This window comes from Rhagoletis pomonella, unplaced genomic scaffold, assembly GCF_013731165.1.
Source record: "Rhagoletis pomonella isolate Grant_MI unplaced genomic scaffold, Rhpom_1.0 Rhpom_scaffold_00003, whole genome shotgun sequence".
Classification (NCBI taxonomy): Eukaryota; Metazoa; Arthropoda; class Insecta; order Diptera; family Tephritidae; genus Rhagoletis; species Rhagoletis pomonella.
Window position 1 is genome coordinate 47,217,492 of NW_023458557.1, and position 27,935 is coordinate 47,245,426.

The following is a 27,935-nucleotide window of genomic DNA, read 5'->3' on the forward strand; positions in this document are numbered from 1 at the left end:
TTTGCGTGACATTTATAAATTTGCCAGCAAAGCGCCAGACGCAAAAGGTATGCCACAATGAACGCCAAGAAATCAATTTTGCACTGCTTTTTTACTCGTCAAAATTGCTGTGGATTTAAGATATTTTGCTTTAAAATTATCAGCAATGTAATTGAGTTTTATGTTTCAGCATGAATACTCGAATTTGGACGAAACAAAATAAATATTAAACCGGCTGATTGTCAAAGCGCGCAAAAAGATGGGAGTTGGCCATCTTTTCGCTTCGCGCTGCAGCTTCAATGATCTATGTGGCATGCTTTGTGCATTTTCATACAATTCATCTTAGTTGTCAAAGCGAATCTGTCACGTAAAGCGAAGCAAACGTTTTATGTGGCATCAGCTTAAGCGCGGTCGAAGGCAGAAGCAAGTGCAACAGGTGGTGGACCTAACAAAGTGCATGCCTTCAATGGCTTGGAAGAAGCTGTTATTGGATTAACTGGATTGAGAACCAGTTCTTCAGGCATAGGAGTAGTTCTGGCTTGTGGTTCAACAATTCAACCAGAAGCTGACTTAGACGCGCCCATGGTTATAGTAACCAGCTCCGCATATCTTTGTGAAATCATTCCCATAGCGCGCTCTTATTCCGGTGCTATAATTGCAAATGCAATAGAATCCATCGTTTCCTTTAAAATATGTAAAATCAAACAATTTTACTATGAATAAACACTTCATGAGTGTTTTTTAAATTCCTTTCCACTTTGTTATCCTTCATTCAGCTATCTTCGAAAAACAACTGATAGCTCGCCATGCTGCACATGTTTCCGCAAGGGTTGCAGCATGTGGATTTTTCGTTTTTCGTAGCGTAGGTACGAATTACGAATTACGAAAATTCGGGTTCTAGAATAAGGGGGTAAGTAAACTGCGTTTACATTCAATAGCTGGCTGACATTTGATCTGCTGATCTTAGTTTAAACCAGCCTGATCTAGCGTTTAAACTAATTTTAAACCATGACCGTGCACTGAAAAACTGGTTGACCAAAGCTTTGGCCAACCGTGAGGTCACTGTTCAATCCGACAAAGCACGACGACAGAGTCGGAAATGGATTTTGCCGAACGGCTTCGTCGGATCCGGCGCCATGCGCGAGCTGTTTTAGCCGGTTTTCATCCTGCATCCTCTGGCGGACAAATCCAAGCGTCGAGTGACCAGAAGGCTGCACAAACTGCTAACAACAAGTGCACCGCTTGTTTTCACTAGCGGTGAAGTTTAGGTAGCCATCGGGAAGTCGAAAGCCTCCAAAGCCATGGGACCCGACGGAATATTCATGTTTATGCTGGAAAATTAGGGTCCTGCGGGAGTATACTATATAGCCAGGGTCCTCAACCTGTCAATGGCCACCTCGTCGCTCCAGACATCTGGAAGATGGGGAGAGTGGTCCCACTGCTGAAACCGCGGAAACCAGCCAACAAAGGAGAGTCTTATCGTCCGATAACACTCCTTTCCCCGGTAGCGAAGACACTAGAGGCCTTGCTACTCCCTTATTTTGCGAACCACCTGACCCCAGCGAAGCATTAGCATGGGTTCCGTAAAGTGCACAGCAAAACAACAGCACTTAACGCCATAATTACCCAGATAACTCGTGGCTTTAACCGTAACCGCCCCTGTGAGAGAACTATTCTAGTAGCGTTGGACCTGTCGCAAGGCGTTCGACACCGTCAGCCATTCAACGCTACTAGAAGACATGAGGCCTCCTCTCTCTCACAGAGGCTCAAACGGTGGTCTGCGAATTATCTGGGCGGTCAACACTCGTCAGTAATGTTTAGATACAAATCGAGAAAACCTAGAAAAATATGACGGGGGGGGTTCCACAGGGTGGTGTCCTTTCCCAATTACTGTTTAACTACTATATTTCCAAGCTCCAGAGGGAGTATCGGTTGTCTGTCCCCTACGTTGACGATTGCTCGATCATGGCGTCTGGGAATGAAAATTATGACTTGTGCTCGAACATAAACGGTGATCTCTCCGAGCTTTCTCGCTTCTTCACTGCACGGAGCCTAACCCTCTCCCCTACAAAATCCTCAGCAATCTTGTTTACCACCTGGATAAAGGAGGTCAGACTACCGCTGGGTATTCACGTCGATGACACACCAATACCGATGGTGAATAACCCAAAAATACTCAGAGTTATTTTCGACAGCCTGCTCTCCTTCTCTGCGCACTCAACTGCAATTGTCAACAAAGTACAGAGCCGCAACAAGGTCCTAAGAAAGCTAGCCGGCAGTACCTGGGGCAAAGACAAGGACAGGTTGCTGGCAACATACAAGGCAATTGGCCGGCCGGTTCTAAATTACGCTGCACCAGGTCGCCGGGGACCAGTAGGACGCAGTGGATGAAGCTACAGACGGTACAAAACATAGCACTTCGAACAACGACCGGATATATTCTGATGTCGCCAGAACATCACCTACATGGCGAGGGGCAAATGCTCCCCATAAGGGAGCACAACACAATGCTCTGCAAGCAATTCCTAGTAGGGAGCCACAGACGTGGACACTCGAACAGGAACTTGCTTGCAGGTTCATAAAACAACCTCTGGACCCGTCAGCATATCGACAGGCCCTGAGCGGCATTCACAGGGAGTCAGTCTCAAGTTACGTAGACTCGAGACCTGTGAATGCCGTTCTGGGAGAGACACCCCACGACTCGAAACATCTCTTCGCATGCCCGGAAAACCCCTACGCCTGTGTCCCTGTGGACAGGCCCTATAGAGGCTGCACGCTTCTTGAGTCTTCTGAACTTGACAACGACTGGGACACTAGCCGATCTGTGCGGGGTTGTTGTAGCCGCTACAACACCAACAACAACAACAACTGAAAAACTGACCCTTAGTAACTATTATTACCATATACAGTATATTTTGCTTAGCTGCACATCCTTCTTTGCACGAAAAACTTGTGCACGTAACCGAAAAAGGCACTTAAGCGAATTTTCTTTACTACTTCAATAAGGAAGGTATCCGAATCCCTATGAAACCAAATATTGGCGGAGCACTTACCATGTAGAAATTACTGCAACGGAAATTTTTACCGAATGTTATCTAATTATCTATATAACTACATAAATTGATAGCCATTTTCATTGTTCTGCGAGATGAGCAAAATAAATAAAAGGTTGTAAAATTAGGTAATTGTAGGGCCAGTGCAGGTAAACGTAATACTTTCATTGATAATTGATACTAGTCGCACAATTTTTAAGGCAGGTATTGCCAATGTGCAGGTATGTTGAATGCATCTATCGGAGTAGTCTTTTTTATAAATGTTAAAAATAATGCTTTTGATGCGCATTTTGGGGTAGGTATCTTAAATGTGCACTTAAGCATAGAGGCAGCAAAGCAAAATATACTGTATAAAATACTCCTATATTGGCAGTAACAACTAGTACCGTCCGAAAACATTGCAGTGCAGATATATCAATAAACACGTACACATACGTTCATAAATAAACATCTACACAATACATGCACGAAAACGCTACACACGTACACAATACATATACAAAAACGGTACTAAACTTTCTCATTTTGATTTCGAAATGCTTACACATTGAGATCTTATTGTACTAATGATTTTGCAATAAAATGAAATAAAAAATCAAAAGCTCAAAATTTAAGTACAAACTTGTGGAATTTTTCTAAATTCTGTGTAAAGTTAAAAAAAAAATAACAAAATGTTAGCTTGAAAAACATTGTAAATATTAAACACACAACACCATCCACTTTTGACCGCCTCTGTATATACATATATGTATATATACTGTTATGTAAAGAAGGGACAATTTTTACTATTTTGCTTTCGTTTGTTTAATGTTTATTAATTTTTTATTAAATACTAGTTTTATGTATGTATCGTACTTTACACCAGAGGTGTTTGGGAATGCAGTCAATTTTAACTAAATTAATCATTTGGTTGAGTTCACAAGTGATTGCAATTATTTTCGGTTAGTCCTGACTAATAGCCCATTTCCACCAAAAGTTTAACTGCAGTTAAGAGCTCAGGTAAGAGCAAATAACGTTAACATGGGGTGATCAGAAAACTTTATTTCTTACTTTTTGCTTTCAAATGCTTGTACTTATGTAATATGAGCAATTACTCCCTTCGAGTTGTAATATCCTTTTTCTACTAGGCATAAACTGGAGTTAGGGCTTGGTGGAAATGAATTATAAGATTAAAAAATTAGTTTTTATTCTTTTTTTGATTTATGCTTAGTCACTTGAGTACTGCCATTTTTTAGTAATTTTTTTTTATTAGTCTTCAGCCATTAGATTGAATTTTTTGCAGTACTTCTAAGTTTTTTGAAGTGAAACTTCTTTAGCGGCGGTTGGTTGGTTGGGAGTAAATTGGCAAATTCAACGGAAATTGCACACGGAAATGGTGCAACGGAAATTGTGCAACGTAAGTGGTGCAACGGAAATAGTGCAACAGAAATGGTTGGAGCTGAAACAAGTGCTAATAAAAGGTTAAAGAATAACTATTAGAAAAATACCAATACAAACACTTTAGTTATATAGGCTGGTATTGTCACTCGCGAAGCGAATGAAAATAACGGCGAATTTCGCTGTCTCGAATTGTGAGACGCGAATTTCCAGCGAATTCGCCGCAAAATGGCGAACGGTTGTCGAAAATGAATTTCTTGCATTGTCACTAGCGAAAAAGCGACATTCGCTTCGCCAGAGCTGTCAAAATTTGTCGACTGTTTATTTGGTTCGCGTTTGAAATGCACCCCTATTGCGAATGTCGACTGGCAGTAGATAAACGACTATTAAGCGATTATCGATTATCGATGCTATTGCGAGTGTCGCTTAGTCGCTCAATTAGCGACTGTGAATACTTTTTAATCGCTCATCCTTCTATTGCTGTTTTTTAGTCGTTGGAGTTTGCGTTTATAAAATGTACGTAAGAAAGTGGTACTATAATGGATAAAAAGTAAGTCAATTGAACTGGAAGTTGTAAAAAATTGTGAAATATACATATGTATGTATGTGTCTGAATTACAGATCAAAAATTATAATCAACAAAAGGCAACTTGCGCGGTTTGTCAAACTGATAAGGGAGAATGAGGACATAATCAAAGGAATTTCCGGAAAGAGGAGGGGAGGAAGCTCTGCTTCTATTGGGAAAGATACATATACAATATTTCTTGTGCATATAACTCCGGCTACGCCATCCACAGTCTTTTTGTGCAGAACCAACATCAAAAGTTTACAAAAAACTGCATAATTTATTAATTGACTAGTCCTCGGAAAATGAAATCTTTATTTTAAATTAAAGTTGAATTCTTTCACTACACTTGTATGTTAAAGTTTTTAAACTCGGATCACGCGTTTGGACACAAATACCCAACATCATTGTACAAATATCTAAACCGTACCGTACTTCTTAAAATTCCATCAAGTTTCATAATGAGGAAAACAGCTTTTCCTGCAAATCATGTAAAGGCTAAGAACCGTGAAGTATCGGGAACGCAACTTCTATTCATAAAACTCACATATGTACATACACTTCAGCTTCCAATTCCAAGGGATCCGACGAATCTCGCCATTCCCTCCTTGCTTTAGCCAACTCTGCTAATCTATTAGCTTCCACATCATCTTCCTCATCACTAAACCATATTTCAACTGTGTCCATTTTTTAAATTTTATAATGAAAGCCATTATTTTAAAAATGATGTAAATAAAACACTAGAGAAACAAATGTAAACAAACAAACCGCTGTTTAGAATTCTGTCAACCATTCACAATAGTACAAATTTTTATCGATCAAGTTACACAATAGCAAAATAAAAGATGATCGACTCGATCGACAAATTTCTATTCTACTGCCAGTCGACACTCGCAATAGGGGCCATGGAAAGGACGTGAGTAAATTTTAATTTAATTTATTTAATTTTATTTAACAAAACAAAATTTTTAGAACAAAACGGACAACAACGCAGCAGTTCCAAAAGCTTGTTGCAATTATGGAAAACAATCCAGACGTCGCTAGAGGAATGGGAAGCTTCGGTTTCACGAAGAAAAGCAGGGCAGAGCTGTGGGAAAAGTTTGCAACTGAACTTAACGCCATTGATCCTCCAATGCGTAACGGACGCGAGTGGAATAAGGTAAGAACTGAACTAGTTTGTGTTGCCGTAGTTACTTCTGAGTACTATTTAGGTTTGGTGGGTTACAAGCTGAAGCTAAAAAAAAAATTGCGACAAACCGACGAGAAACTGTGGCCACAGGAGGAGGACCTTATACACAACAAAGCTTAACACCACTAGAGCGAACCGTTGATGAGCTTCTCCACCTTCAGGAAGCAGTCAACCCAGCAGGCTCTTCATTTGGAACGAACGTGGAAGAAAATGCGGTGAGTGGCAACAGAATTGATTTAGAGGAGCCACTGGGCGAACAAGCTCCGGATGCGGATTTGGTACCGCGATCATCAACTCCACGGCCAAGGATGACAGTTGAGGATCGAGAAAGCATTCGGATCAAAGCGTTGGAAAAGCAGGCTGAAGTGCAAGACACACTTTGCGAGAGGATTTCAAATATTGAGAAGCTTGCAGAAATCGCGAGGTATACGAGAAAGACATACGATTTAAAAAAGGAAGAATTAAATTTATTGAAATTAAAGGAAGAAAGGTAGAGGGAAGAAATTTTAGAGAAGAAAAGACAGCATAAGGAAAAGATGGAAATGAAACTAAAGGAGTTAGAACTAAAAACATTAAAATACAGCCAAAAGTAGACTGTAATATTGTTACAAACTACTTTTGGTTGTATTTTCAGGTTTAGTTCCTACTCTTTAGATTCATATCCATCTTTTCTTTATGTTGATTGAATTTGTGATTTTTTTATTTTTATTTATAAAAAATGTGATGAACTAGTTTTAAGTTTAATATTTTTTTAACGGCTGAATTTAATTTGTGATTTTTTATTTTAATATATAAAAGCATGTGATCAATTAGTTTTAAGTTTAATTTTTGATGAAGGTACTGAATTCAACTTGTGATTTTTATTAAGTTTAAGAGCATAGAAACAATTAGGTTTAATTTAACATGTATATAATAAAGAATTTTGAAGTAGAATTAGTAGAAATGAAATAAAAGGAACAAAAGTAAGGTAAATGATTTTGAATTTATTCAATAAACCGAACTGCAATTAATTTTACAACAACGCATCAGCTATTTGCCTTCTGCGGCGCTCTCCTGATGTATTATTGGCATCTTCACTGATTGGCTCTGATGATACAACGGTGTCAATAAAAATTTCAGCTTCTTCTGGATCACTGATTCTAAATTTCTTACAAATATTGTGGAAAGCGCAACAAATATTTATAATGGATGTTGCTTTAGCAGGATCGTAGCGCATTTTTCGATCACTCAGGAGACATCGAAAGCGACATTTCAAAACTCCGATCGTACGTTCAACGACGTTTCTAGCTTTCGCGTGCTTCTTATTAAAAATTGACTCCCTAGTTCCAGAGTCTGCATGGCGGAAGGGTGTTAGTAAATAAGGACTAAGTGGATATCCGGAATCACCTATAAATAAGTAGTTTTTGTTTTAAAATAGTATTTACATTAATTTTGTGCCGATGTAACAAATTTAAAGTACCTAAATAAATAGAGTTATGATCGCCACTTTGATGCATATTCTCCAAATAAGTCTTTAATGAACTATTGTTCCACACGAACGAATCATGTGTAGAACCAGCATATCTAGCATCCACAAACCGGATATTCATGTCATGATCGCAAGCCTTTAGTATACAATTTGTTTATCAGTGTTGCTGTATTCATTTCTTAAAAACTTACAATCATAGCATTTATACTAAAAAAGCCTTTTCTATTTAGATAGCGGTGTCTATTTGCGGTGGGGGCATAAATCGCAATATGTGTTCCGTCAACACAGCCAATTACGTCGGGTATTCCTGATCTGGAGAAAAATTTGCTCCTTGCCTGTTGCTTCTCTTCTTCTGTCATTTCTGTGATTATCGAAGCACTGCAAATTTCTCTTTCTAAAATGGGCAATACCTCCTTTAAAATGAGCGAAACTGTAGGTTGCGCAAGACCCTACAACGGCTGATAACTGCCATGCGCAAAAAATCTCGGTGCGCAACACAATTTTAGCAGTGGCGTTACAGACGAGGACAGGCGGCAATTAAATTTGTCCTTGATTTTGTCCAGCACATACATAAAAGCGTCCTTGCTTAGCGGAAAATTCGCTGCAAATCTATAAATACTAGGGCTGTGCGATTAATTGATTACTCAAAATTTTAATTAATCATAAAGTAAATAACTCAATTATTCGATTAATTGGAAATTATGATTACTCAAATGTTCAGTTACTCGAGTAATCAAGATTTTTGATTAACCAAAAACAAAAATATTTGAGTAATCTGCTTTATGATTAATCAACATTTCGAGTAAAATGAATAATCAACATTTCAACTCTTTACATATAAAGTAGTTGAAGTTCCTTGATACTCTGAAAACATGGTTTCTGTTTCCAAAAATTGAAATGAAAAATTTTTTTCTATACAGAATGTAAAAAAGAAAATAAGCATTTTCCAAAGCAAACTCTCTTAACGAGCAAAATTATTTTTTTTGAGTAATCATATTTCAATTAACTCGATTAATCATCGTTTTGAGTAATCAAAATCTAGATTACTCGAGTAATTGATTAACCTTATAATTGATTAACCAACTTGCTCGAGTAATCGAATAATCGCACAGCCCTAATAAATACATATTCATATATGCATAAATTTTTCATGTTTCATTGAATAACCTATCTGCACTGGATAATTACACTGTGGACGGCAGCTCCATAGGATTAGAGTAATCTCTAATAAAACGCCGTTGACGAAGAACAACATTATACTATCCTCAAAATATAAATCTACGGTATAAAACATTTTGCTTTTCAAATTTTAGTTTGTAATAACAAATAATTCGAAGTATAAATGACAGAAACGTCAAAAGAGGATGAACTCATCTAATTTGTTTGAATGGCAACGACGCATGTCCGGCGAAAAAGTTCATTCGCCACTCACAATGCAAATTTTAGGTGTGTTCGCCAAACCGTTCGCTTCGCCAAATTTATTCGCTTCGCAAGTGACAATACCAGCCATAAGGGCAAAGGTGAAGGCAAATATGTAGATGAAGAAAATGATGAACATAAAAGTAAAAACAAAGTTAAATATAAAGAAAAAGATGAGGATGAGGATACCGATAAAAGTAAAGATAAAGATAGAGGAAGAAAGATTAAAATAAAGGTAATTATAGAGAAAAGGATATAGATAGAGACACAAAGACTCAATGGAATTTTAGAGATTTTCGGGATTCTCGGGACTTATCGATATAATAATCGATATTTTTATCGGTTTGTTGTCAATATTTTAATCGATTTTGTTATCGAAATTTTTATCGATATTGTCGATGCAATTATCGATATTTTTATCGATTTTGTTGTAGAGTTTTTAGTCGATATTTTAAACGATTTTATTATCGATATTATTATTGATTTTGTCATCGATATTGTTTAGGCCTTGTTACCGATTTTGTTGTCTATTGTTCATCGATTTGGTTATCGATTATTTATCCATTTTGTTATCAATTATTTATCCATTTTGTTATCGATTATTTTTCGATTTTTGTATCGATTTCGTTATCAATTATTTGTCGATTTTGTAATCGATTATTTATCGATTTCGTTATCGATTATTAATCGATTTTGTTATAGATTATTTATCAATTTTGTTAACGATATTTTTATCGATTTTATAATCAATTTTTGTTATCTGTTATTTTTCGATTTTGTTATCAGTATTTTTATCGATTATCTAATCGATTTTGCTACCAATAGTATTACCGATTTTACTATCGAAATTTTTGTCGCATTTGCTATCGATTTTGTTATCGATATTTTGTTGGATGTTACTTTCGATTTTGTTATCGATAGAGTATAAAGATAAAAGTGAAGATAATGCAAAACAGAATAACATAAATGTTATTAGAACGATCAGGGGTAGAGAGAAAAAATATAACCTTAAGCAAAAGCAGATGAATGTACATATGTATGTTATGAGACAAAATAGATATGTAACGTAAGTTTCACTTCTCCAGTGTGGCCCAGGCGCATTTACTTTTTTTTAAGTTCAGAGTGTTAAAATCACATTTTGGCTGAGGTGGGATTTTATACTGATCTACATATTTGTATTCTCTTCATATACATATGTACATTGTACAACAGCGGTCAAAATAATAGTAGCAAAATTCAAAATTCTATTGATTGCAACTCCTGTTTATTTATTGATTTTTAATAATTTTCATTTAAAATATGGTTCGATCTATAACAGAAATCAATATTTAAAAAATTGCACAAAGTTCACAAAAATGAATCAAAATGCAAAAAATGTTCATCAAATTTAAAACCTTTTATTTAGAATGTTTAGAAAATTTTCAAGTATGCAGTTTTCTAGCCCAATTTTAGTATAATAAAATACAAGTTTCAAGTCACTAAAAATTACAGTTAATTTTTTTGATTTTTTTTGTCGAGGGTGTTCAGCATTTTCTTCCATGTAACGTATGAACAAAATCCCTTTTTATATGGAAGAAAATGCACAACACGCTCGACAAATAACCCACTTATTCTAAAACCCGAATTTTCGTAATTCGTAGCTACGCTACGAAAAACGAAAAATTCACATGCTGAAACCCTTGCGGAAACATGTGCAGCATTGCCAGCTATCAGTTGTTTTTCGAAGACAGTTGAATTGGGGAAAATAAAGTGGAAAGGAGTTAAAAACACTCATGAAGTGCTTATTTATAGCAAAATTGTTTGATTTTGCATATTTTAAAGGAAACGATGGATTCTATTGCATTTGCAATTATAGCACCGGAATAAGAGCGCGCTATGGGAATGATTTCATAAAGATATGCGGAGCTGTCGGGCATAGTAACCATGGGCGCATCTATGTCATCTTCTGGTTGAATTGTTGAACCACAAGCCAGAACTCCTCCTATGCCTGAAGAACTGGTTCACAATACACTTAATGCAATAACAGCTTCTTCCAAGCCATTGAAAACATGCACTTTCGGCCGCGCTTAGGGACTATAACCCTTACTAAGTAGAATTTTCCTTTCTCTGTTGCCGGAGAAGAGGGGCTTCCGCATGTCAAAGCTATACAACACTCCGGCTACGCCATCCAAATTTTTGTGCAAAACCCATATCGAAATTTGCAAAAAACGCATAGTGCAAACCGAATTTATTAATAAGCTAGTGGTCGGAAATTTGGAACATTTATTTTAAATAAGAGCTTAATCCTTTGATTACACGTGTATGTTAAAGTTTTTGGATTCGGGTTATGCGTTTGGACACAACAACCGAAAATCATTGTACAAATAACTAAGCCGGACCCAAGTTTCTCGATAAGGGGCAGCACAGATTCTTTTTTGCTTGTTTATATAAAGCAGTGGATAAAAATATATGTATATGCAAAAGGCAAATTTATCTGTTTAAATGAACACTACTAATATTTCCTGCAAATACACATCGATTTACATGTTTTATCTCGCCTTCGACACAGAATTGTTTTCGTACAAAATTACGCAAAAAAGCTTACCCGTTCGTTTTTAGGCATGCCATTGTTACGAATTTCGAAAGTTCGAAAATACGATTCGGATTGCAGCATACTATTTCTACGATTCGTAGCAAAATCCGAATACGAAAAAGTTGCAGAATAGGGGTGTAAATCTAAAAAATGAACGGTAATTTTTAGTGACTTGAAACTTCCACTAAAATTAATGGGCTTCAAAACTGCGCACTCGAAAATTTTCTGAACATTCTGAATAAAAAATTTTGAAGTTTGATTAATTTTTGTGGACTTTGTGCAATTTTTGAAATTTTTATTTCTGTGTTTTCTGTTATAGATCGAATTATATCTTAAATAAAAACAGTTAAAAATCAAAAAATATACAGGAGTTGCAGTTAATATCATTTTGAATTTTGCTACTATTATTTTGACCGCTGCTGTATATGCATAGAGAGAAAATTTCTCAAGTGGGCCACCTAAATTCAGATTGAAGATTTTTTTGCACAAATTACTTTATACGGTTTACAACCATAAACAAAAAATACAATTTGAACAAAATTCGAAGTTATGTTATTGTTATAAACTTTTTTACATGAATTCAGTAATTGTTTATTTTCTACTGATTCACAGCGTGTATCTTGCTGATTCTTTATTATGATAATTGTTAGTTAGACACCCTTTAGCCTGACTGTTCAAACACTCGGTATTTTAATTTAAATTTTTATAAACAATTTAATTTAATTTTAATTTTTATAAACAATTTTTATAAACAAATGAAAATATTTAGTACTTGTTGAATACCAATCCTTATTCTAAAATACATTATTTAAAATAAATTAAAATATGGAAACTTGCATGCCGTCGCAAGTTATCCTTTTTTCGCTCGCCTCGCATCACGCTTTGCTTGCGTTACGCGTGCCGCAGCAACAATGAAAATAATTAATAATTGGCGACTCCGTGCAAGCTTCCGCATTTTTTCCTTTTAAATAATATATGATTGATATTCAGGGAACAAGATTAAGAAAGCTGATCGAGAAGTTAACCTCGTTTTTCTGGAGCTGATCGAAACTTTATACTTACGGATTCGTAATCAGCACAAAAAAAGTCTATCAGCTTTAACATTTGCCGTTAAAAATGTGACGAATACTACGGCAACGCGAAGCGAACAACGAGAAATAGGCAGAATGTTCGAGGAATGACGTAGAATTTTCCAAAATGAGAAACGTCAAGTTGGATGAACACTGCGAACAGCGAGAGAAAGAGAATGAGCGATAAACTTCAGAATGTTCTAGAGTTGCCATAAGTGCCAGCGCAGGTATATTAGGGCGCCGCCACAGCGAGGTGAGTTAGTTACAAGTCAGCAAGCTACAAGTAAAGTGAGCAGAGAAGCGAGTTGCGAATAAGCAAGCTATAAGTTTAATTGTGTGTAACAAGTTCAGTAAAGCGTTGTAATTGCTTTAACAAGTATTGTAGTGTTTTTACTGTATTGGCAAATATTGTAAAATTGTTTGTTGTACAATAAAGTTAATTGTACTACCATTTGGTCATCGTTAGTCTTTATTTAACAATCCAGCGATACGAACCGGAGGATTTGGGAAATCCGGACGAGGGTTCAAGGATAATCGTAACAATTGGTGCCAGAAGTGGGATTATTAAATAAATCCCGAAGGATAAACTTTTGAAAATGGCAAAAATTCAGGACTTAAAGATTGAGGAACTCAAACAGGAGTTGGAGAAGCGAAATTTAGCAACCTCCGGAAGAAAAGTGGAGTTACTATCACGGTTGCGAGAGGCTATGGAAGCAGAAGGCATCGACGTGGACAAATACGACTTCCAGGGTAAACTTGACAATGCATCCGCAAAGGATGAACAGAAGGATGAGGCCGCTTGTTCATCGAAGGATATGCAGCAGACATCCGGGAAGGTTGAAGAACAGCAAAAGGCTCCGTCGTCATCACCAGCTATGGACATGAACACGTTATTGGCTGCCATGTCACAGATGTCATCACAGATTTCATCCCAGCTGCAAGTGCAGGAAACACGCATGTCATCGCAGCTGGAAGCACAGAAAACGTACATGTCATCGCTGCTAGATGAAAAGATTACTCAGCTACAAGAGAATTTATTTAAAGATAACGCTGAACTCCGAGAGAGACAGGATAAAATCGAGGAACGACAAGATAAAATCGAAGAGCTAATTCAGGAGAAAGTCGAAGCAAAGGTAGAAGAGTTGGAAGGTCGCCTCCGAGATTTGCAGATGAATCGTCCAGCTACTTCGACAAGTGCTCCCAAGGTAAAGACTCCATCCTTTGACGGCACGATTCCTTTCCAAGTCTTTAAGCTGCAGTTCGAGAAGACAGCTACAGCAAATCGTTGGAGCATGGAGGATAAATCCGCTGCTCTGTTCGTGGCATTAAAAGGACCTGCAGCGGAAATCTTGCAGACAATTCCTGACTGTGAAAGGAACAATTACGATGCATTAATGGGTGCAGTGGAAAGACGTTATGGTAGCGAGCACAGGAGACAGATTTACCAGATGGAGCTGGAGAATCGCTGCCAGAAATCCAACGAGACTCTACAGGAATTCGCCTCCGAGGTTGAAAGGTTGGCACATTTGGCAATTGGAGATGCATCTGGTGAGCACCTCGAAAGAGTAAAAATCCAGAGGTTCGTCAACGGAATGCGGGACGTGTATACCAAGCGCGAGACGTATGCAAATCCAAAGCCAACATTTGCTGAAACCGTCTCGCATGCTCAGACACCTGAAACGGCGGCGCTCCTAAGTAGACCATCCTACAAAGCCCATCGAGTAGAAGTGGAGACACCTGACGTGATGAACGAGATCCTGAAAACACTCAAGTCGATGGCAGAGAAGAATACTCCTGGTGCAACCGAGAGAAAGGATGGTGCTAGGAAATGCTTTAGATGCGGAAACCAGGCCACTTCGCACGCGAATGTAAGACGGGTTCCAACAGGTCCAACAGTTCGGCAGTACGTAAACGCAGGACTGAGGATGACGAGCCCGACTCCGATCAGTCGTTAAACTAAAACGAGCCAGCAGCAAGGGGCGCACGCTGGGTCCCGCAATTGAATGCCCCATAATCTCCGTCTCGAGAATTGGCAGAAAAGCGAGCAACGTTACTGTTGGTGGATATGTGGACGGACATGAGCGAGTACTAACTGTGGATACGGGCGCATCACATTCCATCATTCGATCTGATTTGGTCACTAAAGAGGTAAGGTCATTACCTGGAGCAAGGTTGAGGACAGCAACTGGTGAGGATACCCAAGTTGTAGGGGAGGTAACATGCAAAGTCGCAATAGGGAATGTGACGGTGTTACACAAGTTCATAGTCGCGGCGATTATGGATGAAGTCATCATTGGATTACACTTTTTATTTGGTCAAGGTATGAAGATCGACATGAAGAACAGGATCATGAAGTACGACAACATGGAAGTGCCCCTTAGGTTTGGGTATGATGGTCCGTACAGCAGCAAGCGAGTGATCCTAGAGGAAAACGAGCAGATTCCACCGAAGTCAGAAGCAGTTGTGTGGGCAAAGATTGATGGAGATTGTGGGACAAACAAATTGTGGGTTGTTGAAGCAACACAAAATTCTACACCGGACGTACTTATTGGTAAAACCCTGGCTAAGATGCAAAAGGATGGACGCATCCCAGTTCGAGTGCTCAATGAGTTCAAATCACCAGTCAAACTCCGAAGAGCAACTGTACTGGGGCAATGTCGAGAGGTAGAGGCAATCTTCAACTGCGAAAAATTACCTGAAAGCGAGTCCATTGGCGAGAATGACATTGCGGAAGACATTAATGCATGGACGGAAGGGTTGGAAGAAAAATACCAGCACAAGGCTAAGGAACTTCTTCGAAGATACTCCAACATATTCGACAAGGATGGCGACAAACCAGGCAGGACTAACGTCGTGAAACATCGCATTGATACTGGCGATGCAAGGCCAATCCGTCAAGCTCCTCGGAGTGTTCCACTTGCCAAACGTGAAACTGTTAGCCAAATAATAAAAGAAATGAGCGAGAGTGGTGTGATTGAACCATCAGCGAGTCCATGGAGCTCGCCGGTAGTACTTGTGAAGAAGAAGGATGGTCAAATGCGGTTCTGCGTAGACTACCGGAAACTAAACGATGTGACGAAAAATGACAGCTATCCTCTTCCCAGGATCGATGACACTCTGGACTCGTTGACTGGAACAAAGTGGTTCCCAACACTCGACCTTAAGAGCGGCTATTGGCAAATGGAGGTAAGTGACGAGAATAAGGAGAAGACAGCTTTCAGCGTTGGAGACGGTCTGTGGCAATTCACGGTGATGCCCTTTGGATTATGCAACGCTCCTGCCACTTTTGAACGACTTATGGACCATGTGCTCAAAGACTGCATTGGAAAACATGTTTATTTTGGATACGGATGCTAGTGGTTATGCCATAGGAGGCGTACTGTCGCAGGTAATTGATGGTCAGGAGAAGGTGGTTGCCTACTATAGCCGGTCGATTGGAAAACCAGAAAGGAACTACTGCGTAACTCGGAGAGAACTACTAGCGTTGGTGGAGTGCGTCAAACATTTCCACAAGTACCTCTATGGGCAACGTTTCCGAGTTCGAACGGACCATGCAGCGCTGAAGTGGCTACTACAGTTTAAGAATCCAGAAGGACAGCTAGCTCGGTGGATTGAGAGACTGCAAAGTTATGACTTCGCTATTGAGCACCGCAAGGGAAGTGTCCACGGTAATGCTGATGCCATGTCCCGCCGACCATGTAGCCTGGAATGTAAACACTGCTCAAAAGCTGAGGGAAAAGAGGACATTATAGACGTCCGTCTAACGACAAAAACACCAGCGGAAGAGTGGAAGGAAGAACAGCTACGAAAGTGTCAGCAGGAAGATCCAGATCTGGAGCTTTTGATGCATTGACTGGAGGTGGACAGAAGGCCAACTAAGGAGCAAATGGCAGCGGAAAGCCCCATCGCAAAGGCGTACTAGGCACAATGGAACAGCTTAAAATTAATATCTGGCTGTTTGCACAGGGTATGGGAATGCGAAGATGGCCAGTGCTCCCGCAGCTTGATAGTAGTTCCAAGGGTAAGAATTCCGGATGTACTCAAGGAATTCCACAATGATCCTAGTGGAGGGCACCTGGGAATCACGAAAACACTGGAGAAGATCAAGCAGAGGTTCTATTGGGTTGGTTGTCGGCAATCGGTCGCAGAGTGGATTGCTAACTGCGCGAAGTGTATTGCAGCTAAAGGGCTGAAATCCAGAAGTCATGGCCAGATGAAGCAGTATAACTCAGGAGCACCATTCGAGCGGATTGCCATGGATGTAGCCGGTCCATTTCCTTTGAGCGCACAGGGAAACAAATACGTCCTTGTGATTATGGACTACTTTAGCAAATGGCCGGAGGTATACCCGATTCCAAACCAGGAAGCTAAAACAGTAGCGGAGGTATTCACCTACAATTGGGTTGCGAGATACGGTGTACCTATAGAGCTGCATTCTGACCAGGGAAGAAATTTTGAATCAGCGGTATTCCAAGAAATGTGCCAGATACTGGGTATCCAGAAAACTCGAACAACGGCTCTTCATCCCCAATCAAATGGCATGGTGGAGCGGTTCAACCGAACCCTGGAAGAGCATTTGCGAAAGGTCGTGGACAAGAATCAGAAAGATTGGGATGTCCGCATACCCCTGTTTCTGATGGGATACCGGTCAGCAGTGCATGAAACAACGGGTAAAACTATGCAAGGGTAATCTTCGGCTGTGAGCTCCGGTTGCCTAGTGACCTGAAGTTTGGAGTAACTGGCGATGCAAGGAGAATTGGGAAAGAGACGTCCAACATCCTGGAAGACGAGTTGAGAGAAATACATGCTCTTGTGAGACAGCGAACTCAAATTATGAGTGACAAGATGAAGGCCAGGTATGATAAGGCAATGAACTCCGAGGGTTTCCAAGAGGGAGACTTAGTGTTGCTGTACAATCCACAACGGAAGAAAGGTTTGTCCCCAAAACTACAATGCAACTGGGATGGTCCGTATAAGGTCGTCAAACGGCTGAATGACGTAGTGTATCGAATCCAGACCGTTGACCAAGAAACAAGATGAAGGTGGTCCACTTGGAAAGGCTTGCAGCGTTTGGAACAGCAAGTGTGTCTGATCGGGACGATCAGACTTAGGTGGAGGGCAGTGTGACGAATACTACGGCAACGCGAAGCGAACAACGAGAAATAGGCAGAATGTTCGAGGAATGACGTAGAATTTTCCACAAAGAGAAACGTCAAGTTGGATGAACACTGCGAACAGCGAGAGAAAGAGAATGAGCGATAAACTTCAGAATGTTCTAGAGTTGCCATAGGTGCCAGCGAAGGTATATAAGGGCGCCGCGACAGCGAGGTGAGTTAGTTACAAGTCAGCAAGCTACAAGTAAAGAGAGCAGAGAAGCGAGTTACGAATAAGCAAGCTATAAGTTTAATTGTGTGTAACAAGTTCAGTAAAGCGTTGTAATTGCTTTAACAAGTATTGTAGTGTTTTTACTGTATTAGCAAGTATTGTAAAATTGTTTGTTGTACAATAAAGTTAATTGTACTACCATTTGGTCATCGTTAGCCTTTATTTAACAATCCAGCGATACGAACCGGAGGATTTGGGAAATCCGGACGAGGATTCAAGGATAATCGTAACAATAATAATAAGGTGCAAGTTTAGTGGGTAAGAATTCGCGTTGATTTTTTTTGCCAACGGTGTTATTATTTTCTTCCATACAAACTTGTGCAACTTTTTTGAATTTTTCTGATTTTCGTATCATTTTGTCAACGGTACATAATACCAGGAGAACTGTTTCAAAAAATACTATACTGTAAAAATTGCTTTTATTTTTAAATGGAGAAACTGCTAAACCGCATTTTTCGCAGTAATATACAGTTTTTTGTCCGAAAAAAGATACGAGCGGTATGTATATTACATGAAAAGAAGTAACCACATAAAATTGTCTTCGATAGAAAGCGCAGGAGTCGAGATATTTGGAGAATCCGTATTTATTGCCCGGTTCGTATAATATTTAGAACGTACATATATTACTTACAGTGGTGAAAAATAAATAGGGACACGATATTTTTTTAAATTTTGCCTATTTTTCTTTCGTTTGTTTAATAATTATTATTTTATATAAAATTATAGCTCATCTAACAAAAACCATATAAATTCATATTTCAAACGTCGTGCAAAAATTATAAAAATTCTTCAAAATTGCATCCAAATTTTCAACTTTTTAATCAGCTTTTTCAGAATAGTTCGAGTATGCAGTTTTATAGTCCATTATATTTTAGTAGAAGGAAATGTAAGTTTTAAGTTGCTAAAAAATCGCGTGGATTTTTGGCAATTTTTTAACGCATTTTCATCCATACAAAGTATTTTCAAACATTTTTTTATATGGAAAAAATTGCGTAATGCATTCTGAAGAAAAGGTTATCAAAAATCAAAGCGATTTCTTAGAAAATTCAAACTTGCACTTTATTCTACTAAAATTTAATGGGCTATAAAACTGCATACTCAAAAAAAATCTAAAAAATCTGATCAAGTTTGCAGAAATTTAAATAATTTTTGCACAAATTTTGAAATATAAATTTATATGGTTTTAGTTAGATAATAAGCTATACTTTAAAAAAAAAAAATTATATGTAAATATTAAATAAACAAAAGCAAATTTACTTTTCCACCACTGCTATTTACTTTTCCACCACTGTAAATGGTAAGAAATAAGTTATTCCATCAAAAAATTAGCCGTTAGGTGATGATAGCGGAGTTATCTGGGCTAAAAGGCCTGCATAAAAATATTTAAACATTTCACAACGGAATCAAAATAATGAAATTTTTGGAGGTGTTTTCGAATCGGTCCAGCAGAAGTAAATTTAAATATTTTTCTGAAATAATTTGAGGAAGTGTTAATATATAATACATGTCATATTTCCAGTGAAAGTCACGCAACTTGCTTTGGCGTGTCACCCTAATGTAATGTTTGTATTTATTTAGATTCAAGATTTGCATGCACAACTCGATGGAGAAATGAGTAAAAATGTCAAACTTGAGTTTGATAATAAAAATTTTGAAAGCAATATTAGTGCATTGCAGCGTGCTAAAGAAAGTTTGCTTAAAGAGCGTGATAATCTTCGTGAAGCTTTAGACGAACTGAAATGTGGGCAGCTATCAACTGGTTCTGGTAGTAAGTTATATACAAACTTAGTTAATTTTCGTTACTTAGTGCATTACTTTTCTATATAACAAATATTATCTGGTAAAAGGCTTGAATGGAAACACAATGTCTAAGGAGCTTCAGCCGACTGCACTCCTAGAAAAAATTGCACCGATTAGAATTAGAAAATAAAGCTTTACGTGAGGGACAAGGAGGACAAACAGCATTAACGGTAGTACTGCAATTTTTATTTAAAATTAATATCTAATCCCTTACTTCTAAGCAGCAACTACTGGATGACGCAAATAAACGCAATGAAAATCTACGTGAGCAATTGAAATCGGCAAATGAACGAATTCTTTCTTTGTCCCAAGCATCACAGAGCGGTGATCCAAATCTTAAAGAGTATGTACATAATTCTTATTTTTGGTAAATTGGAACGAAACCACTAGTATGAATTGCTTTTTTGTGTAAGGCAAGCAACTACTTTTTTTTTCTTAACAACTTTTTTTATTATTTTTCATTATTTAGAACTAACTCAATCTCACCCCCTATTATGAATTCGTACGATACATACGGTGACCATATTTATGGGAGCCGAATACGTGACAAAAATAATTTTGCGAATTTTTCCAAAGCCAAAAGATCTTAAATCCATTTTAAATGACCCTAGATGTATTAGCCTTGAAACGGCATCCTTGTAGTAGCATCTCACATATTTGTAGGTGACTTTTCTCCAGATTTTTAACCCACAAAAATTGTTACTAAAAAATTCGTAAAATTTTAGTATAATGTACAAGTTTTAAGCAGCTAGGACTTACCGTTAATTTTTGGCAATTTTTTATTTATTTTTGGTTGACGGTGCTACGCATTTTTTTCATACAAAGTTTGAATGTTCGAATATTTTTTGATAGGGAAGCAAATGAGCAGCACGTTGCACTTGCACTTTATTATTCTCATTTTAATGAGCTAGAAAACTTCAACCAAATTTTTTTCTAAAATTGCTGATTAAAAAGTGTGAAATTTTTGGTGAAACACTGCAGAATTAATTTTCATAGTTTTTGCACAAAGTCGGATACTTGGATTTATTTGGTTTTTGTTAGGAAATGAGCTTTATTTAACAAAAAAAAACATAATAAACAATTAATAAACAAAAAAGGGGTAACCTTTCTAAAATGTAGAGTCCTAATTTATATTTTGGTCACTGTATGTGTTCCTCACTTCGAATCACAGGCATCCTGATTAGAAAATAATAACTGTTTATGGAGAAAATTACGATCATATACCAACATCATTTAAAAGTGGTGCACAGGCATGCCATTTTAATGAGCCTGTTAAGGCGTCGAATTAACGAACACCAAATACGGGACAAATACAGGACATTAAAAGAAATACAGAACATTTAGCGTCCCGTATAAAATAAATTAATTACCAGGACAATTGGTCAAAAAAGAGGACTGTCCCATATAATACTTGACAGATGGAGCGTTCTGTTATTTTCTATTACATCTGTCGGGCGTATGAAAACGATAATTCGAGAACTGACTTCACACGATACGCTTGCAAGCGTTTATCGTCTGATCGCATGAAAATTCATAATTGGGGGGTCAGTTTTTACCGCCTTTTTTCAAAACAAAAAAAAAAACTAAAATATGTTTCCAAAAATAAATTTTAGGTTCGAGTTTGGTAAACAAATTAAACAACTGATGGAGTTGAACGAGCAGAAAAGTAAAACCTAAAAGTAACTTTAGTAATTTACCAAGTTAGTGAACACAATAACTTTCATTGCAGCCTTGCAGCTGGAAGAATCGGTATCGCAGAGTGTGTCATTACAAAGCAAGATAACGCAGTTAGAGAATACTCTCGCCACCCGCGAACAAGATTTACTAGCTTATGATGCCAAGTATAGGAAATGTGTTGAAAAAGCTAAAGAAGTAATAAAAAATCTAGACCCGCGTCTGGCTAATGGTATAGTAGAACTACGAAAGTCATTCAATTATAATTATTAAATAAATTTATGCAGTTATTGAGGTAAATATGCTTGAACGGCCTCAAGACTCTGAAGAGGAGCCACAGCCGAGAATGAGTACGGTGGAGGAGCAATTAATGACAACAGCTTTCTATAGGTAGTTAAATATACATAATGTATATATAAATAATATATTTCTCACATCGTCGCTGAAATGCAATAAAGAGGCAACTGACTAAAATTTTGTTTGCATAAAACGATGTGGGGACTAATAATTCGATGAAATGCATCATAATCAATCAAAGAGTAAATTTTAGGAATTTTAGTTAGTTTCTGCGTTTTTGATTTCAGAGACGATGTGAGATAAGGAATTTCTATATTAAGGTAACGATATATTTTTAAATATATGTATATTCCAGGTTGGGTGTGAATGCGCAACGTGATGCAATTGATGCTAAGCTTGCGCTGTTGATGGGACAAGGGCAAACATTTTTAGCTCGTCAACGGCAATCAGCACCTCGAAAATCATTGACAAGTTTCAAGAACAAATAGAGTTCTTCAAACATTAATATTGTTATATGTACTCTATGAAATTAGTAAGGAATAAGCGTTATACATATGTGTTTCGTTTTATACATGTCCAAAAGCACATTAATGGTTAATAATGATATAATTAGACTATCCAGTTATTACCGATTTAACTCATTAAAATCGACTGTCATAAATGTTAGAATACATCGTAGAATGATATTCTCTTTATTAATACCAAACACCTTGATGGATTTTAACAGGTAGCAGCAGCAGGAGAACAATGGGGTATAGTCGTTGCGCTGGGTATGCAGTTACAGTTGCATGGCTATACTCAATCCCGACTCTTGCGTCCTCGTTCGCGCACTCTGGACAACCTGAGCAACCCATGTGCAAGATGCGGTAACCAATCCGAGTGGAGCCTCGGATGAGACCCCCGTTATGATGACCACGGCAAACGTTTAATGGACTACGATTTGAGGGCATGCACCTGGAATGTCCGGACCCTTATTGGGGAAGGTGCCTCTGCCCGGCTGGTTGATGTCCTCGTAAGGAAAAAAGCTGACATCGCCGCCATCCAAGAAATGCGTTGGACGGGGCAAGGCAAGCAATGTCTGGGGCCTTGCGACGTCTACTACAGCTGCCATGTAAAGGAGCGCAAATTCGGTGTTAGATTTGTGGTGGGAGAGAGACTCCGTCGCCGAGTACTGGCGTTCACCCCGGTGGACGAGCGTCTAGCCACAATCCGCATCAAAGCGAGATTCTTCAACATCTCGCTCATCTGCGCCCATGCCCCGACAGAAGAGAAGGATGAGGCATCCAAGGATTTCTTCTATGAGAGCTTGGAGAGCACGTACGAGCGCTGCCCCCTTCATGATATCAAAATCGTGTTTGGCGACTTCAATGCCAGGGTGGGCAAAATTCAGCCTCCACGACGAAACGTCCGACAACGGATTGAGGCTGATCGACTTCGCCGGGGTCCGAAACATGGTAGGATGCAGTACTAGGTTCAAGCATAAAAAGATCCATCAAGCTACGTGGCTGTCTCCGGATCGAAAAACGAGAAACCAAATCGATCATGTTGTGATAGACGGAAGGCACGCTTCCAGTGTTTTATACGTATGCACACTCCGAGGCCCAAACATCGACTCGGACGACTATCTTGTTGCAGCCAAGATACGCACCCGCCTCTGCAGCAAAAAATGTGCGCCCAGATAAGCAAGGAAAGCTTAACGTCGAAAAGCTGCAATCACAACATACAGCCAGTGCTTTCGCTACTCGACTCTCACACCTGCTCTCAGAGAGCACTCTTCAACAACCCGACATATGCGAGCAGTGGAACCACATTTCTCGCTCATTAAGTTCCGCCGTCGAGGAAGTAGTCGGATTTCAGCGAGCCCGAAAGAACAACCGGTACGATGAGGAGTGTCAGGAAGCTGCAGAGAAAAGAGATGCCGCCTATAGGGCCACGCTGCGATCGTTCGCAACGCGCGCTATGTGGGACCGCTATAGGGATCTGAAGAGGGAAGCGAGACGTATTTGCCGCAATAAGAAGAGAGAGGCCGAAATACGTGAGTGTGAAGAGCTTGAAATGCTGGCCGACAGGAAGAATGCCCGAAAATTTTACAAAAGAGTTAAGCGACTTACGGAAGGTTTTAAGACCAGGGCGTACTCCTGTAAGAACAACAGTGGCGACCTAGTAACCGATGTTCAGAGCGTACTTAAATTATGGAGGGAACACTTCTCAGCCCTACTGAATGGTAGCAGCACGGAAAGTTGTGGAGAAGAAGAACCCGAGCCCGCAGTCGATGATGACGGAGTCGACGTTCCACCGCCTGACTATGACGACATACCTAGCAATAACGCTGCTGAGAACCAACAAAGCTGCTGGAGCTGATAGCCTACCAGCTGAGCTATTCAAGTACGGCGGCGAGGAGTTGATAAGGTGCATGCATCAACTCTTGTGCAGGATATGGTCAGATGAACGCATGCCCGACGACTGGAATTTAAGTGTGCTCTGCCCAATCCACAAGAAAGGTGACCCCGCCATTCGCGCCAACTACCGCGGGATCAGCCTTCTAAGCATAGGTTACAAGGTCTTATCGAGCGTATTGTGTGAAAGACTGAAGCCCATCGTCAATGAACTGATGGGGGCTTATCAGTGTGGCTTTAGACCTAGGCCCTTACTCTGTAATTCGGTACGCAAAGCAATGCGATTCGAAAATCAAATGCGATGCGATGGGAAGTTCGCACTCCCATAACGACCAGGGAACGGATTTTATGGAAATTGCCTTTTTTTCTGCTAAAGAGATAGAGTATATTCGATTAAGAATGTCCACGATTTAGCTTTCCCTGATTCCATATATACACATTTGATGATGCCTTTTTTTTGCCTTTTTTAAGATATTTGCCTTTTTTAAGATATTTGCCTTTTTTGCCTTTTCTACCTTCAAAAAAGTGATTATAGCATTTAAAATTTTTTTTAAGATTAAAAAATGTACACATTGCCCATGCGGCTTATAGAAGCGCAGAGACCTCTTGCCAAATTGGCGTTGGAAAAATTCAAAGCTGTTTTCTCAGCTAACGAAGGCTTGGAGACAATAAGGGGTGTGGATAAAATTATAAAGGGCGAGGAAAACGCACTTATTTTTGATAATATGAACGTTTCAGACGTTCCTTATTTAAATTGGGCTCCACTTGTATCAGTTTACGTCGAGCACACATTTAGTATATTCAAGGCTTTTCTTCGCGAAAATCGAATGAAAATGCTGCCAGAGAACTTCAAAATGCATCTTGTGGTTCAATGTTACTACAACTATACAGATTAAAGTTTTATGAGTTAGAAACCCGAAAGGATAAAATAGTCAAAGATTCAAAGTACAAATTTTTCATATAATGAAACTAGTTCATAGCTTTTCTCTTTTTACTTGTAATATAAACATTTCTAAAATAAATGTATTTTTTGATTGTTCTTCGTATTTTCTGTCTTTTTAGTGCATTATTTTGCAATACCTAGTGCCTTTTCCTGCCTTTTTCGCTATTTGTTTTGCCTTTTTTTGCCTTTTTTGCAATACCTAGTGCCTTTTCCTGCCTTTTTCGCTATTTTATTTTGCCTTTTCCAGCCTATTTCGTTATTTTATTTTGCCTTTTTTATAGGTTTTTAGGTCCTAAAAATCCGTTCCCTGATGACCCTCAGCGATAAAAGGTAAGTTCAAATGTTAGCGTTTGCAAATTACTCTGCATACAAATTTTCATTTTGTATCCTTAGTTTTGTTCAAAATTTTCGGCTCAGTAAAGAACAGACAACAGCATGAGTTTACTCATTTCCATCTAAATAGTATGAACTCAGTGCTGTGAACTGTATAAGGGTAGTGAGAAACACCGTACAAACAGTGAGTTTCATAGTTAGTTTTGAAATCAATGTTCAGCTGCAGTGTACTCATTTGATTTCAAATATTGCATTGATATACTCTTTCCAAATCAAGTCAAGCGAGTGAAAAACGCTGTTATGAAAAGCAAGTCGAGCAATCGAATGATATTCATTGACTTCAAACAATTAGTAGAGAATACGACAATTTTGAAAAAAAAAATGGATATTGATGAAGTATTTTTTTTAAACATATTAGTTTTACTAAATTATTTAATTATCCACCTGACGTACATTTATATAACTAGTCTACAAAAGAAATGCACTGTTACCTCAGAAGACATCGGCTTTATAAAGCTGATGCCAGATAAAACTTTGTAGCTTTGCGTGACATTTATAACTTTGCCAGCGAAGCGTCAGACGCAAAAGTTATGCCATAATGAACGCAAAGAAAACAATTTTGTACTGCTTTTTTACTCGTCAAAATTGCTGTGGATTTTATATATTTGCTTTAAAAATATCAGCAATGTAATTAAGTTTTATGTTTCTACATGAAAACTCGAATTTGGACGAAACAAAATAAATATTAAACCGGTTGATTGTCAAAGCGCGCAAAAAGATAGGAGTTGGTCATCTTTTCGCTTCGCGCTGCAGCTTCAACTATCTATGTGGCGTGCTTTGTGCATTCATTCATACATACAATTCATCTTATCTGTCAAAGCGAATCACGTCACGTAAGTTTTATGTGGCATCAGCTTAAGAGACTTGAAAAATAAGTTGCTTTATTATTTAAAAACAGTTGCTGTTGAAAACTTAACAGATTTGCACAAAATTGCGCTTTTTTATACCCGCCAGCAAAAGAGCTCAAGAACTTTACCGAATCTGAGCAAAGGCACACAAAAGAGAAATGTTTACAAATTATGAGAACGTTAACTGAGAATTCTGACAGTACAACGGAACCACAAATTGCGGATATACCTTTGTTACCTTCAGACAACTTTGCGCTGTTTTCAGGTCTTCTTAAACAACATACCTTTGTGAGCAGAACTGATAAAGCTACTGCAGAGCTGCGGCGATATGAAAATATTGAGGTATATTTTCATACGGACTTCGATATAATTAATTGGTGGGAGGTACACAAATGCGAAATACCGCTGCTGCATAAACTCAGTCCTAGAGTAATAGCCACTCCTGCTGGAAATGATGCCACCTTTTGTCAAATGATGATGCCCTTAATCAGTTGGTATTTTTGCATTATAATATGCAGTTAGAAAACCAATAAAATTAACAAAAATTGTCTTTACAAATTGTTTTTCTTTGATACTTTCATTAGAAGAATCGAGCACTTGATAGTGTGAATTACTCACTCAATTGACAATGTTTTTTCAATGCTATCGCACGTTATGTTTGGAAATAAATGAGTACGAGTGTGTGCAGATGTGAAAAGAAAGCGAATGACTTAAAATGTAATTTGAGTGTATCCATGCAGCTCTCTGGTAAAGAAGCATTTATGTACGTGTTGCATAGCATAAGAAGTGAACTAAAAGTTTTCCAAAGATCTACCGCAGTCACTGAAATAGTGAAACTTTCGACCACTTTAAAATTTCTTGCTCAGGGCGGTTATCAACACTCCATTGGACAAGATCGACATGCCGGGCTGGCACAACAAACCGTATCAACATGCATTTTAGAAGTATGCAACGCGATTGGAAAAGTTTTGTGTTCGAAACATATAGTGTTTCATATGAACAACCAAGAGAAAGTTGATGCCAACAGGAGCTTCTACCAAATGTGTGGAATCCCAGGAGTTATTGGAGTGGTGGATGGGACGCACATCCAAATAATAAGGCCGACAAGGAACGAACATTTATTTTTTAACCGCAAATTAAAGCACAGCATAAATGCAATGGTGGTAAGAGGATGATCTATTAAATTTGCTATGTATGTAAGAGTGGTTCATAAAAACACTCTTTTTGGAAATTCATAAACGCTACATCAGAATATTGTTATTTGTGATAAAAAAAGAGACGTTTTTTTTTATTTTGAATAAAAAAGTTTTCTTAGAGGTTGCACTGGTCGGTTTTTTGTAAAAACGCTGATGTAAATTTTTTATTTTCTTGGCATGTTAAAATGCAGCTAAAAATGTGGTTTCTACATATAATTACTCTGGCATTATTGGGGAACTTTCCCTTAATTACACACCTGTCTTGGACAATTAGAATGGGTCTAGTTCCCGAAAATATGCTCTCGAAAAGA

General features: G+C 38.3%; 3 protein-coding genes across 4 annotated transcripts in view; 2 read left to right on the plus strand and 1 right to left on the minus strand.

The window, feature by feature from the left end:
* The window catches only part of LOC118736263 (protein hook), a gene marked incomplete at its 5' end in the record, with an annotated part of 29,594 nt that extends 7,075 nt beyond the window's left edge, over positions 1 to 22,519 (plus strand). Inside the window, 8 exon segments of the mRNA XM_036466357.1 lie at positions 19,656 to 19,845; positions 19,925 to 19,983; positions 19,985 to 20,047; positions 20,102 to 20,220; positions 21,491 to 21,543; positions 21,607 to 21,783; positions 21,839 to 21,941; positions 22,204 to 22,519. Of these exon segments, the coding sequence (XP_036322250.1) occupies positions 19,656 to 19,845; positions 19,925 to 19,983; positions 19,985 to 20,047; positions 20,102 to 20,220; positions 21,491 to 21,543; positions 21,607 to 21,783; positions 21,839 to 21,941; positions 22,204 to 22,336 (897 nt within the window).
* LOC118735264 (putative nuclease HARBI1) lies at positions 6,971 to 8,244 on the minus strand. The gene is made up of 3 exons (XM_036464913.1): positions 7,823 to 8,244; positions 7,623 to 7,767; positions 6,971 to 7,549 (listed from the first exon to the last, which is right to left on the minus strand). Exons 1-3 carry the CDS (start codon positions 7,988 to 7,990, stop codon positions 7,176 to 7,178), a joined length of 687 nt encoding a protein of 228 aa, XP_036320806.1. The 5' UTR covers positions 7,991 to 8,244; the 3' UTR covers positions 6,971 to 7,175.
* Positions 22,520 to 26,532: 4,013 nt separating the features above from the next.
* The window catches only part of LOC118735262 (putative nuclease HARBI1), a 2,814-nt gene continuing 1,411 nt past the window's right edge, over positions 26,533 to 27,935 (plus strand). For both annotated transcript variants that reach the window (XM_036464911.1, XM_036464912.1), the window contains exon 1: positions 26,533 to 27,591. In XM_036464911.1, the coding sequence (XP_036320804.1) occupies positions 27,097 to 27,591 (495 nt within the window). In that variant the 5' untranslated portion in view covers positions 26,533 to 27,096. The remainder of the gene's footprint in view (positions 27,592 to 27,935) is intronic.

Excerpts from the sequence above, each read along its gene's own strand:
- LOC118735264 (XM_036464913.1), bottom strand. The coding sequence starts at position 7,990 with ATGACAGAAGAAGAGAAGCAACAGGCAAGGAGCAAATTTTTCTCCAGA. Across the intron at positions 7,768-7,822 it reads TTAGTATAAATGCTATGATT|GCTTGCGATCATGACATGAA; the intron begins GTAAGTTTTTAA and ends TGTATACTAAAG. Across the intron at positions 7,550-7,622 it reads TCATAACTCTATTTATTTAG|GTGATTCCGGATATCCACTT; the intron begins GTACTTTAAATT and ends ACTTATTTATAG.